The sequence below is a fragment of the Eurosta solidaginis genome, chromosome 4 (genome assembly GCF_040869045.1).
Source record: "Eurosta solidaginis isolate ZX-2024a chromosome 4, ASM4086904v1, whole genome shotgun sequence".
NCBI classification, from domain to species: Eukaryota; Metazoa; Arthropoda; class Insecta; order Diptera; family Tephritidae; genus Eurosta; species Eurosta solidaginis.
The window spans coordinates 195,089,763-195,103,798 of record NC_090322.1 but is presented as its reverse complement, the minus strand read 5'-3'; the positions used below and the strand labels follow the sequence as shown (position 1 = coordinate 195,103,798).

Below are 14,036 nucleotides of genomic sequence, written 5' to 3'. Positions count from 1 at the left end.
TGTTAGATTTCATTTTTTCATAGTTGTTTTTCTCTTGCAATTGAATATTTTCTAAAAATGTAAGTAAATAAAGGTTTATTTTATAAAAATAAATGTAAATTTACATATATTTTCACTCTTACTAGGGAAAGCATAAAAATTCAATGCAAAACAGTTTTGATTGAATTTATGGAGAAACATCCAGATATTGCGAAGGGCTTCGCGAAGCACACCATCTAAAATTGTTGGCACAGTGCTTCTTCGTACACTCATGCTAGAATCCTTGCAACTGATCTTTGATAGGATCCTTCAGCTAAAAATCGTAGGGTAGCAGCTAGTTGCAGCACTGCCAGAACTTTCGAGCGGGTTAGGCGTCTTTCAATGGTGTCCAATACCATTCGGAAAGCCTCTTTGTTTATGCGATATTATTCAATGTAACTGTAAATACACTATAAATATTTAGAAACCCACATTAAGAAATATTTTTAATTACGCTGTCTCTGGCAACTCAAATGGATTGCTACGATATCTAATTTGTTTATTTCTGTTTAGATGCACAAAACAATTATTTTATAAAATTTTGCCAAAAAAATTAACATCAAAATTGCCGGTGCACCGATAACACTGCAAAACAGCTGATTTGAACATCGCTTTTATTTACATTCGAAAACAGCAAAACCAATGCGGTTTTATGACACCAATTTCAATCAATATTGGTTTGCAATTCCGACAAAACGCAAAACCGACTTGGATTCCATGACAGCCCTGAATAAAAAACATCCTTTTTTAATGTTGATATTTCCGAGAGCATAAAGTTTGAGTTGTTTTGGAATCGTTTCAAAATAAACTGTTACGAAAATTAATCTTGCCGAATTACATGTAAAGTTACTCCAGTGGTGAATTACCTTCCAGCGATTTCATTATTTACTTTTCTATAGCTTACAAGATCTCTATTTAAAATGTTATGTCAAACATTTAACCTACAAGTTTTGTTCGAAACAATCACGTGTGGCAACACTACATACGAGATAAGAAATTGATGCTTAAAACACAATGCCGGGCGAAATTGACGCTGTTTATTCAGAGTGGCCATTATTTAGAAATAAAGATGAAAACAATTACAACTTTTTTTAATTCTCTGCTTTAGCACTTGACTGTTAAAACACGCCCAAAATATTAAGAAATTAACAAAACAAAACAAAAATGTTAAGAAATTAAATTAAAAATGATATGTAAAGAAAATTGTTAATTTAACAAAACTATGGGTAAAGTATAATGAAACAACTTTTTTTGTTTATTTGAACTCAAAAATCAATTACGAATCAACGATTTATGCACAGTTCGTTCAACATCTTGTTGCGATGGATAAAAATTGACAGAAATTTCGGTTGAATTGACCCGTATTTCGGTTGATTTTACCAGTATTTTTCTTTCAGTATAGCTTACTTCTTATGGTGGTTATGACGGGGTCGTTGTTTGAGATATTTTGGACTATATCCGCGAGTTGATAAGCTGTCGACGGATACAATAAACCTTCCTCTGTTTTTGGTGGCATATTCGACAGCTTTGAGTATCGCTGTAGCTTCAGCTGAGAAAACTGAACAGTAGTGGGTAAGTAAGCCTGCAGTTATTGTGTCTCCATTATTATCAACGACGGCAAATGCGATACTCCTTTCATTCTTTGAACCATCCGTGAAGATACACTCCCAAATGTGAGATGTATAGGGTTGGGTGATGTGTTTGCATAGTTGGTAGTAGGAATCTGGACTGGTTGTATCTCTTTTGAAGTTCTTTAAATCCAGAATAAACGACGAATTTTTTAAGAGCCAAGGTGGGGTGGTTTCTGGTTTATTGTGAGTTGGCGACAGATCAAGCCGGATTTCTTTTAATCCTTTAATACATCTATATATTGCGGACCGTCGTCTTGGTGACCGCCTAGCTTATAAAACTTTTTGTGCAATTTTGTATAGTATTTTATTATGAGAGGAGAAAAGTTTCGGGTTAATTTTTAGTGTAGAGATTTTAGATTGTTCTTCGATTGTTGGAAGGCTAGCCTCGGTGAGTACAATTTTTGTTGGGTGAAGTCCTAAAGGCGCGAATACTTCTGCGTGCAGCCGAGTGGTATGTAGATTTAATTTTTCCAAGGTTAGCTTTTGAACAATTTCCGTAGATAGGGAGGCCATAGTTTATCTTCGACAATATTAGAGCTTTTACAATTAGTGTACAGGTATTTGTATGAACAAAAGATTTTCTTGTAGATAGGCAACTTACTATATTTAGCCTCTTAGATATATTGTTTTTAATAAAATTACAGTGATCTTTAAAGCTAAGTGTAGAGTCAAAATAAATTCCTAGTATTCTAAGGCACTTGGTAGCTTTTATGCAAATATTATCAAAGGTTAAAGGTGGAAGGTTTTCACTTTTTTTTTGTACATATATGGAAAATATTACATTTTTCGTAAGATAATTTGGCTCCTGAGTGTTTGCTCCATTCAGTGATATCCGCAAGGATATGTGAAAAGTTTTTGAAAACTTCTGAAATATCTTTTATGGCGGAAAATATAAGCACATCGTCGGCATATATAATATGCTCCATGTAGTTATATTTTGATATTATGTTACTAACATTGCTAAAAGCGATTATAAACAGGATTACGGATAAGGGTGACCCTTGAGGTATGCCGTTGTGGAGGGAATATACATTAGAGCATGTATTGTTAATTTGTACGCGGAATTTTCGGTTTGTTAAAAAGTTTGTTAAAAAGCTTTTCGTGAAGTTATAAATTTTTACTTCAACTTTCCAATCATTGAGCTGTTTCAGAACAATGTGAGCTCCTATCCGATCAAACGCTTTTTGAAAGTCAAAACTCAAAGAAGTAAGATGGTTTTTGGTACTAATATCCGTTGAGACTTTGTGCTCAAAATATAGCAGGGCATCCATTGTGCCTTGTCCTTTTTTGAATGCTACCTGGTGATAGCTGACAAGGTTGCTAGAGGTGGCAAACCATATAATTCGTCTAGCGACTATTTTTTCTAAGATTTTACCTGAGCATAGAAGAACAGATATTGGACGGTAACTGGATTTGTCAGTGCTATCTTTATCTGGTTTAAGGATGACGCAGATTTTTGCGCATTTCCAGGCTTGGGGATATATTCCGCTATCAAAGATAATGTTGAATAATCTTGCAAGGCGATAAATCATAACTGGTGGAAGATCCTTTAACATTTTATATGAAATTCTGTCAAGTCCTGGGGGTTTTCCTTTTGATGTATTCAAGGCCGATAATACTTCATTATGTGAGATCGGAAATTCTATTTTTCTTGCGTTGGGTGTAGGAGTTGCATTAAAATAACCAGTGTGGATAGTTTTTTCTTTCTCTGGAAATTTTTATCATCCGAGTACATGTTGTCGCTGTTTATAACTGTAATTGGTATTTTTTTTATACGAACCAGTCAGCAGTTTTATAGCCGTCCACACTTTTTGTGGACTGCTTGAAGGGTTAATGGTTTTTGTAAAGTTTACAAAGCTCTTGGCCTTTTTCTCCTTAACTTGTTTTCGGAATACGGCGTTGCTTTGTTTATATGCGATTAGATCTGTTAGTGAACGTGAGTGTTTGAACTTTTTCCACATATCTTGCTTGGTTTTCCTTAGTAAAGCTAGATTAGAGTTCCACCACGGAACTGTTCTGTTGGATCGCGTGCTTACTCTTTGAGGGATGGCAACGTTTGCCGATGACCGAATGATAACTGTAAGTGTAGCAGCTTCTTTATTAGGATTGCTGGAAAGGGGCCTTGAACGATTAAGTTCAAGTGCGGTATCTTGAAAGTTTTTCCAGTTAGTTTTGTCTATCTTAAACTTAGGGGAATGCTGAATTTTTATATTTGAATGTTAATGTAATGTAATGTATTTATTTATTACGGCCTTCCTAAGCCTAATTTAAATCTATTTTACATATTTATAATTGTCTTTTGGACTATGCAATCTAGAATAGTTACGTCTATGTCCTACCTTGGAGTACTATGGATGGGAGACTTCCAGATCATGCGAACAAAGTGTTGTGCTAGTGTAGTATGTAGGCATTTTACGCATGTTAGTAAAGCGCGAAGGCAACATCTGCACAGCGATGCACTGAGTTAATCGAGTGCTGCGTTTCAGTATGTGCTTCGGCAACCTGTTTTGTATGCGTACAAGAGCATGGAAGTCTTGGCGCTACATAGCAGAATAGTTTCGCTGCACTTCTATCGATGCTATGGAAGCCCGCCTGTCCAGCACTAAATTGGTAGTGTTCTGCAATTATTGTACAATTTTTGTTTAAATTTATTGGAATGACATGATTTAATATCATTCGGTAGTTCATTATAGGACTTAAGACCTTTATAATACAGATTATATTTGTCTGCTTCAGTTTTATAAGCCGGCAGATTAAAATCATTTTTATTACGATTTACAGAGTGTATATCTTTTACATATTTTATATTAGTCCTCAAATACGTAGGCAAAGTTCCTTCTATTATGTTTTTAATAAATTTCATGGTATAATAAAAAAGTTGCTGTCTAATGCTAAGCCAATTAAGAGAGCATAGCATGTATCTGATAGGTGTGTCATACCGTTTTTTGAGAATGAATCTCATAGCTCGGTTCTGTTGCTTTTGTAGCTTGTATATCTGACTATCTCGCAAGATGAAAAATATAGGTGTGCAATAAATAAAATGAGGTTCGATTATAGATCTGTAGACGATGATTTTATATCTTCTATTTAAATATTTGCAGGTTCGTTGTGTAAAATATAACTTTTTCGCTATTTTTCCTACCGTATAATCCACGTGCTCGTTGAAATTCAGCTTATCATCTATTTTTATTCCCAAGTATTTTATGGTGCTGACTTTTTAATTAGTTCGTTATTTGTATTTAAGTTTTGTAGCTCACTGTTTTGAAAATTGCGTCTAGATATAACCATAAATTTTGTTTTATTGACATTCACTTTCAGTCTGTTTACGCATAACCAACCATATACGCTGTTAAGATCTTCTTGCAGCTTAGCATATATTTCAGTAATATTGTTCCCACTTATCATCAGCAAACGATTTTATTTCACAGTGCTTAATGGAGCTAGTTATATCATTAATATATATATTGAACAGTATGGGTGCCAGCACAGACCCTTGAGGTAGACCAACAGGTACCTCCCTTCTATCCGATACGGACGTTCCAATCACTGTTCTTTGGTATCTGTTAATTAGGAAATCTTGAAACCATTTTAGTTCTATACCAGAAACGCCAATGTAAGAAAGCTTTTTCAGCATTAAGTTTTGGTCGATCGTCTCGAATGCACGTTTTAAATCCAAAAACACAGCTAATATGTGTTTTTTCCTGCTTAAGTCTTCTTTCCAGTTAGCTACAACCAATTTCAAAGCACTTTCACAGGAATGTTTCCTTCGAACAGCAGATTGTTGAGGTATAATAATTACATTATCTTCTAAATATTTTTACCACTGTTTCCAAAAATTTTTTCATCACATTGTAACGTGTTAATAGGTCTAATCTCCTCAGCTTTGATGTTGGGGAAAGATATCAGAAATAATCGGAAAGTGATAGCTAGAATAAAGAAACTCAAGTGTTTTCGTGGAGATATTTGGTGGGAAAATGGGAGAACAGATAGTTAGATGGATATTCGTGAGTGTATGGTGGGTGGAGAATTGTGTGGGCTTACAACCGTTAAGTATAACAAGATTGTTAGCAAGTATAACATCTTCTATCATTTTACCCCTTCTATTTAAATAACTAGAATCCCACAGGGGGCTCCATGTATCAAGATCGCCAACAAGTACTAAGGGAGTAGAAAAATTGCCAAGTATTTGATTTAAGTCCCCGGCTTTAAATTTTTGTTGCGGTGGAATATAAATAGAGATCACTGTGATCTTTATTCCCATGTTACATTCAATAGCAATTATAGAGAGATTGAATATGATGTCTATTTTTTATGGGATATATTATTTTTAATCAAAATAGCGTCTCCCTGTTTGGCATAGGTGTTCATATCTAGGTTATGAAAGAAACCTGTGTACTGACAAGGGGTTGAGGGGCTATTGTTTATGGGTAAATGTGTTTCGTTTAACGTAACTATACCTGGTGAGTACTCTTTTAATAATATTTGAAGACTATTAAGGTTATTATAATACCCTTTAATATTCCACTGTAATAGTCTTACCATTAATCAAGAGAAAAAAGAAAAAAAAAAATAAGGAGACAAGAGCTTTTAATACCGAGAAAAATAAAACTAGTTTTCTGACTCAGGGCCATAGAGAGCCGAGCCGGGCCAATAAGAAAATAACATAACATACAATAAATTTTTCAATTCACATTGTCAGTTTTATTTCATATAAAATAAGATTTACTGGAGCACTTACATAAATGGAATGTTAGATTTCATTGTTCGATTTGCTTACATTCACTTTTTCTAAATATGTACATTTTAAGAGATTGAATCAGCCAAGGAAAACCTTCCGTGCTTTTTGGTCTGCGAATATGGAAATTACCGATTCAAAACTAATACTGCGAGCAAGGCTGGACTCCAACGCCAATTTTCCAAGGCTTGTCAAGCGATTTTGGCTCGTAGTAGAACGTAAAAAATTTTTCACGCGAGAAAATATACTAAAAGAACGCTCCCCTTCAGCCACACTGACTCAAAATGTGCAAAATATTCTTAATGCTATGCAGATGTTAGGAAATAATACTTCCATCTTCAAGTCATGAAATTTGTTTAGAAGTTGAAATGGTGGCAGCGAATCACATCCCAAATTTGCTAAGTGGATGGCTTTGAGATGAATGATTTCATCTATTAGATCCGTAGAAATATCGATGCCATAAATTGTGCAGAATGCCGCTGCCTTTTCTCTGCGCTCTTCTTCCGTGAGATCCTGATACTTCCACAAAAAACTAAATTTAATCGCAATATCATTTACGGCTTCGAAACGTCTTGTCATGTTACCAATCAAGCAGTCCAAAAGAACGTAAAAAACTTGGTATTTGAATTGAGTTTTTGAATCACACTTAGGTGATTCGCCAGGTAATTCATCGAACTGGCGCTTTCTTAGCTTCCTTCTTTTATCTGCGAAGGTATTCACAACTCCTATACTCCCTGCCAGAACCTTACGTTCTTGAAGTATGATCGACCATTGATCCCTGCACTTCTTCAACTCATCAATGACCTACATATGTAAACTTATCCACGGCATACTCATATGTTTGCACAAATTCGCGCTTCGCAAAACAAGTCAAGTGTACTAATTTTTTTCAAATTAACTTCTTACTTACTTAATTGGCGCTTAACCGTCTAAACGGTTATGGCCGTCCAACAAGGCGCGCCAGTCGCTCCTTCGCTCCGCCAGCCGGCGCCAATTGGTCACACCAAGGGAGTTTAAATCGTTTTCCACCTGGTCCTTCCAACGGAGTGGGGGCCGCCCTCTACCTCTGCTTCCATAGGCGGGTTCCGATAGAAACACTTTCTTGGCCGGAGCATCATCTTTCATTCGCATAACATGGCCTAGCCAGCGCAGCCGCTGCGTTTTAATTCGCTGGACTATGTTGATGTCTGCGTATAGCTCGTACAGCTCATCATTAAATCTTCTTCGGTACTCGCCATCGCCAACGCGTAGAGGTCCATAAATCTTTCGAAGAACTTTTCTCTCGAACACTCCCAAAGCCGCTTCATCTGCTGTTGTCATGGTCCATGCTTCTGCCCCATATAGCAGGACGGGTACGATAAGTGACTTGTAGAGTATGATTTTCGTTCGCCGAGAGAGGACTTTACTTTTCAATTGCCTACCTAGTCCAAAGTAGCATTTATTGGCAAGATTGATTCTTCGCTGGATTTCAGTGCTGATGTTGTTGCTAATGTTGATGCTGGTGCCCAAATAAACGAAGTCTTTTACTTTTTCGAAATTATGGCTGCCAACAGTAGCGTGGTTGCCAAGGCGCATATGCGCTGACTCTTTGCTCGATGACAGCAGGTACTTCGTTTTGTCCTCATTCACCATCAAACCCATCTTTACCGCTTCTTTTTCCAGCTTGGAGTAAGCAGAACTAACAGCGCGGGTGTTTAGGCCGATGATATCAATGTCATCAGCATATGCCAGTAATTGCACGCTTTTATAGTATATTGTTCCAGTGCGGTTAAGTTCTGCAGCTAGTATAATTTTCTCCAGCATCAAATTAAAGAAATCGCACGATAGGGGGTCACCCTGTCTGAAACCTCGTTTAGTTTCGAACGGCTCGGAGAGGTCCTTCCCAATTCTGACTGAGCTGATGGTGTTGCTCAACGTCATTTTGCACAGCCGTATAAGTTTTGCGGGGAAACCAAATTCAGACATAGCGGCATATAGGCAGCTCCTTTTCGTGCTGTCGAAGGCGGCTTTAAAGTCGACGAAGAGGTGATGTGTGTCGATTCTCTTTTCACGGGTTTTTTCCAAGATTTGGCGCATTGTGAAAATCTGGTCGATGGTAGATTTACCAGGTCTGAAGCCGCACTGATAAGGTCCAATCAGCCGGTTCACGGTGGGCTTCAATCTTTCGCACAATACACTTGAAAGGACCTTATATGCGATATTAAGAAGGCTTATTCCACGATAGTTGGTGCATTTTGCAGTATCCCCCTTCTTGTGGACTGAGCAAAGAACACTTAGATTCCAACCGTCGGGCATGCTTTCGTCCGCCCATATTTTGCTAAGAAGCTGCTGCATGCGCCTTACCAACTCCTCGCCGCCGAACTTGAATAGCTCCGCAGGCAATCCATCAGCGCCCACGGCCTTGTTGTTTTTCAATCTGGTTATTGCTATTCTAACTTCGTCATAATCGGGCGGGGGGACATATATTCCATCATCATCGATTGCGGGATCGGGTTCTTCATCTCTGCGCGGTGAATTGCTGCCTCCATTTAGGAGAGCAGAGAAGTGTTCCCTCCATAATCTAAGCACTCTCTGGACATCAGTTACAAAGTCGCCGTTTTCATTCCTACAGGAGTTTGCCCCGGTCTTAAAACCTTCCGTCTGTCGCCGTATTTTTTGGCAGAATTTTCGGGCGTTATTCCTGGTGGCTAGCAGCTCAAGCTCCTCGCACTCACGCCTTTCTGCTTCTGCTTTTTTCTTCCTGAAAAGGCGTCTCGCTTCCCTTTTCAACTCACGATAGCGTTCACACACTCCTCTTGTCGCGCTCGCTTTTAACGTAGCCCTGTAGGCAGCGTCTTTTCTTTCGGTTGCAACGCGGCATTCTTCATCATACCAGTTATTTTTTCGTGGCCGCCGGTAACCAATTTTTTCCTCGGCGGCAGTATGAAGTGTTTTGGAGATATGCTCCTATATGACGTTAAGTCCTAACACCTCCAGTAAAATGTGGAATTGGAAAAATTGGATTTTTCAAGAACCATGGCTGCCGTACAAACTTAGGTTACTTTAATAGCTAAAGTTTGACTACAGACTTGAGTTTGGCTGTTATTCCGTTTGAACGTTTAGTAATCTGCCGCCGTTAAACATTTTTGTTAACTTCAGTCTGTCTACATCTTCTATATCTATTTATATAAAATTCAAACAACTTATGAAACCATTGACACAGTCGTGGAAGAATCGCAAGCTGTGTATTATCAGGTTGAGTTTCTTAACTCCTTGGAGCCATCAGGAACTCCTACTCCTCCATTGATCCTTAAAAAAGGGTCCATAATGATTATGCTTCGTAATTTGGATCCTCCGCGCTTTTGTAATGCGACAAGGCTTATCATCACAAAACTTTTACGGAATATCAATGAAGCAATGATCTTATCGGGAAATTTCGAAAACAAAGTGTTCATACCAAGAATTCCATTAATACCGACAGATATGCCTTTCAACGCCTCCAATTGCCTATTAGGTTGACTTTCGCAATGTCCATCAATAAAGCTCAAGGGAAGGATTGTGGAACCAACGCTTCTAACACCCCTCTCATTGTGGTCCACCCCTGTTGAAACAGCAAGTTTCCTTGGACTGCCATTACAGGATATTGGTGACAATTTGTGATTGGTCGCACCTATTGGATGGGGCGAAGCACTGCTACAACAACAACAACAGTCATTAGCTGCATTAGGAGTCAATCTTACAAACTCATGTTTCACCCATGGCCAATTATAAGTAGCCTGCTCCAGAGTTAGCTCATCGAAAAATCTTTTTATTTATACTACAAATAATATTACAAAAAATATTGTATATGCTATGGTTTTCAGCAATAGATACCTAAATTCGCAAATATAAAACCTTAAAATAAGTTTAAAATTTATGTTATTAATTTTGCATATTTTTATAGAAACGTAGGGTGAAACCAACGGGCATAAGCTAGTAATATTATATAGTCGACCAACTTAATTCAACACTGCTTGCCTAACAAAAACGTGATATCAATAATGTGATATATCTGAATGATATGAAATGGTAAGATTTGACATGACATCATATGATATTATATAGTAACAAAATCCTGATCGAGTACATACATATAAATCATAATCACGCCACGTCTGTCCATCAGCATATGCCTACCATTGCTCGCTCATGTAAATTACATATTGTGACGAATATTAGTATCACTAAGCGATACTACCATCACTAAGCCGATACTAAGCAGCCACTCGTATGCACGTAAACAAATCAATTATCATCCACACACGTACATACAAGGAAACGGAGAGATACTCATAAACACATGTAACGAAGTAGTGCTCACATATGCACACGCATATGGCTATGCGAGAGGTTATAAACTACAAATACACATGCATATTGCTGGTAACCAAGTAGTAGTTTCTAGAAGGAGAAACGTATAGACATTTGGAGAAATATGCGGACAATGCAACAGAGAGTATAAAATCAGCACAAGCTGAGTAGTTAGTAATCAGTTTTGATTTAAGCACGCTATTGGTTGTGAAGTATAAGCGTGATTGTAAAGTACTTTCAAAGTAGTCTAATAAAGACCATTTTGCATTATTGAATAGTGGAGTTATTTATTCAACAGTTTAGCGATTCGAGCGTTAGCAGAAGGTTTGGAATAAGCGGAATTTTCCTAAATTCGTTACAATATTGTACTCGAGAAACCCGGCTGCTGCTAGATTAACCTTTCCATCATCATGTCTGAAGATTCGTTGACTTTTGTTTGAGTCTGAGAGGCCCTTTTTATTATTGGCCGAGGTGTTTGTGTTGATCAACGTCCTTATTTTGAAATATGAGCTACTGGAAAATCTAGTTTTGCTTTGAGCAAAGCAAAGAGCCAATCCTACGAGGAGAAACAGTAAAAATGATTTCATGCACGAACCTATTGACTATTTATTAGATATTCAAGCTATGACACATATTCTCAAGACTATAATAGTGCATTTAAACTACTTCTAAACTATTTTCATAGTCTTTTATATGAAGGTATATATATTCTAAACTTTTTGGAATTGTTCTTCTGCCCATGCACTATCATCCTCAGAGTTTTGCATAAAGACAGCGATATCATCAGGACTTATCATTTTGATTGGACGGAGCTGAAATGAGAAAAAACACACACAATTTTAATTTTATTAAATTTATCAATTGTGTGGAGGATCGCCCTATAACGTTTCTTGGTTTCAAAACGTTCCATCCCACCAACCGATTGAATAATGCAATATTTCAGAATTTGGTTGATGGAACGCTTTGGTGGTAATTGTGCAACTTACGTTCAGTAAATGTTTAGAATCAATTTTAAAGTTTTTGAACAATGCAATTTTTTGTAGCGATAAAACCGAGCGCACACGTTGCTTTGGGTCCACCTCCAATAGACGTTTTAGCACATCTTTAGCCTCGTGTGGGAGTTCATCAACTTCGGGAGGTAAACAATTTTGTGAAGCGAGTATTTGTTGTTTTCGCTCTTGCATCAAAAAGTTGTTTGTTTCGTCCTCTTTAGAAATTGTTGTTGGAAGAGTTGTGATATGGTCTACACTATCCATTTTCAGGTACGTTGAAGGCAAAGTGATATCCAGGAATGTCCGAATGTCGGGACTCTAAGAACAAATAAACAAGATAATACGTTTTGACCCATAAAGCAAAGTGAGAAGCATATAAAATGAGATAAATGACAGTAAAATATTTAAAAAAAAAATAACTAAACCCGTAACGCGATATACCCCCGAGGAGATTCAGGCCAAGCTTTTCTTCCAGTTTGCGGGATGCTTCCTTTTAATTTTTCCTGTAATTTGGCGGGATGGGAACTACAAACATGTTTTATGCCGTCTCCGAATGGCATTTGTGAGGCAGGCGAATCTTCGTTGCGAAGTTTTTGATGGCAGAAATACACTCGAAACAAACAAACCCAAACCCTTCCCGAGCGGCATTTGTGGAGTCTACCCTAGAACATTTGTGTTTCAACCTGATGGAGGCACCGTCGAAATCCAGAGAATCTCTATCCAGAAGTCATATCTCTGCGTCTCACTTTAATTATCTGTTCATCAAACATATGTTTGCAGTTTAACCGAGCACTCTTACTTCAAAGATAAGCAGCAAATAGATGGTGACAAATTATCCATGGACTACCAACGTTGCACCATTTTTCGTACATAAAAAACCTTCTTATAGATTTCATACTTAGCCACTTATAACAGCTAGTACTTACCGTTTGAATGAGCATTTGGCATACAAGAATGCCCAGTGACCACCAATCAGCTGCATGTCCGTAGGGCTCACCACGTAACACTTCGGGTGCTGAAAAGAGAAAAAGGAACATCACACGGTTGAAAGAGAGATCTTGGTCAAGAGGCGACCGGCAGGCAATACTACAAAATTTCCAAATTGTACTTCACGTCCAAAAACAGGAAATTATGTACGGCTAAATCGTATTCAGAGAAGGATGCGTGTTCTTAACAAGGCACCGGAAAAATAGATCAATTTGACATATTCAACAAAGAAAGCGCACATCAGTCAAATAAAAAGTGAAAGAAAAGTAGGTCTTGTTTTGTTTGACAACTGTCAATATTATTATCAATTTGAAACTATGGGGGCGCATTTGACCTTCAAACCTCAATCTGCTTGATTATGGGCATTAGACTGGTTCAGTTCCCATAAGAAATAAGAAAATTGCAAAAGACCAACCTTAAATGAGAAACTTATCTTGAGTAAGCTGTACGCATGTCGCAAGAGATAGTGTGCGCATGGCGCTTGCATAGCTGACTCGAGGTCTATCTGTACAGGAGCATACAGCTGGTTACTAGTGGTACCCTGCATTTCCTACAGCTCTCTACGTCTAGTTCAGGTTTGCTCATTAGCGCTAAGAGATCGACGGGTTTGTTGTCAGCGGTACTGCTACGGCCCGGAAGTCAGATGATACATCATTCATAACCATTTCGGTAGAACTGTACGTCTAGTTCAGGTTTGCTCATTAGCGCTCAGAGATCGACGTGCTTGTTGCCAGCGGTACTGCTACGGCCCGGAAGTCAGATGATACATCATTCATAACCTTTTCGAAACCATTTCGGTAGAACTAAAGGATTCACTGCCGGACTATTTTCGGAAATATTTCGGGACTATTTCGGAACCGAATTGGAACAATTTCAGGATCACTTGGGGGTTATTTTGAGTAACATTTTGGGACAACCTCTTTTGAAACCATTTAAGGACTGTTATATAATCACTTTAGAGTTATTTTAGATATCATTTCTCAGGAAAACGAAGAAATATCTTTCGTAGAAAAAATTGCATTATATTTGCACTTAATCAAGTTTGGTATGGGATGCGTCCAAAAACAATTCTGGAATTATTCGTTAATCTTAATATATAAAAAACACGTGTCACAACATTTTCGGGCGCGATGGACTCCTAAACTACTGAACCGATTTTGAATTTCTGAGGGGCCCGCGATTTAGAGGTACTATGACATTTTTTTAATTCAGGAGTTTTTAGTTGTGTAGAGGGTAATTTTCATACCCCTGGGTGACTAGGGTCTCCAGATATAGGCCAAAACGTGGGCCAGTGAATGCCTAGACAGTGTTTATAGAATATGGATATCAAATGAAAGCTGTTGA

The 14,036-nt window shown here is 37.8% G+C and overlaps 1 protein-coding gene across 2 annotated transcripts in view; it reads right to left on the bottom strand.

Annotated features, from left to right (window-relative positions):
- Positions 1–10,150: 10,150 nt before the first annotated feature.
- Positions 10,151–14,036, bottom strand: part of LOC137250859 (serine/threonine-protein kinase S6KL-like) — a 91,854-nt gene continuing 87,968 nt past the window's right edge. For both annotated transcript variants that reach the window (XM_067784483.1, XM_067784484.1), the window contains exons 7-9: positions 12,632–12,720; positions 11,700–12,023; positions 10,151–11,525 (exon numbers count right to left, since the gene is read on the bottom strand). In XM_067784483.1, the coding sequence (XP_067640584.1) occupies positions 11,424–11,525; positions 11,700–12,023; positions 12,632–12,720 (515 nt within the window). In that variant the 3' untranslated portion in view covers positions 10,151–11,423. The remainder of the gene's footprint in view (positions 11,526–11,699; positions 12,024–12,631; positions 12,721–14,036) is intronic.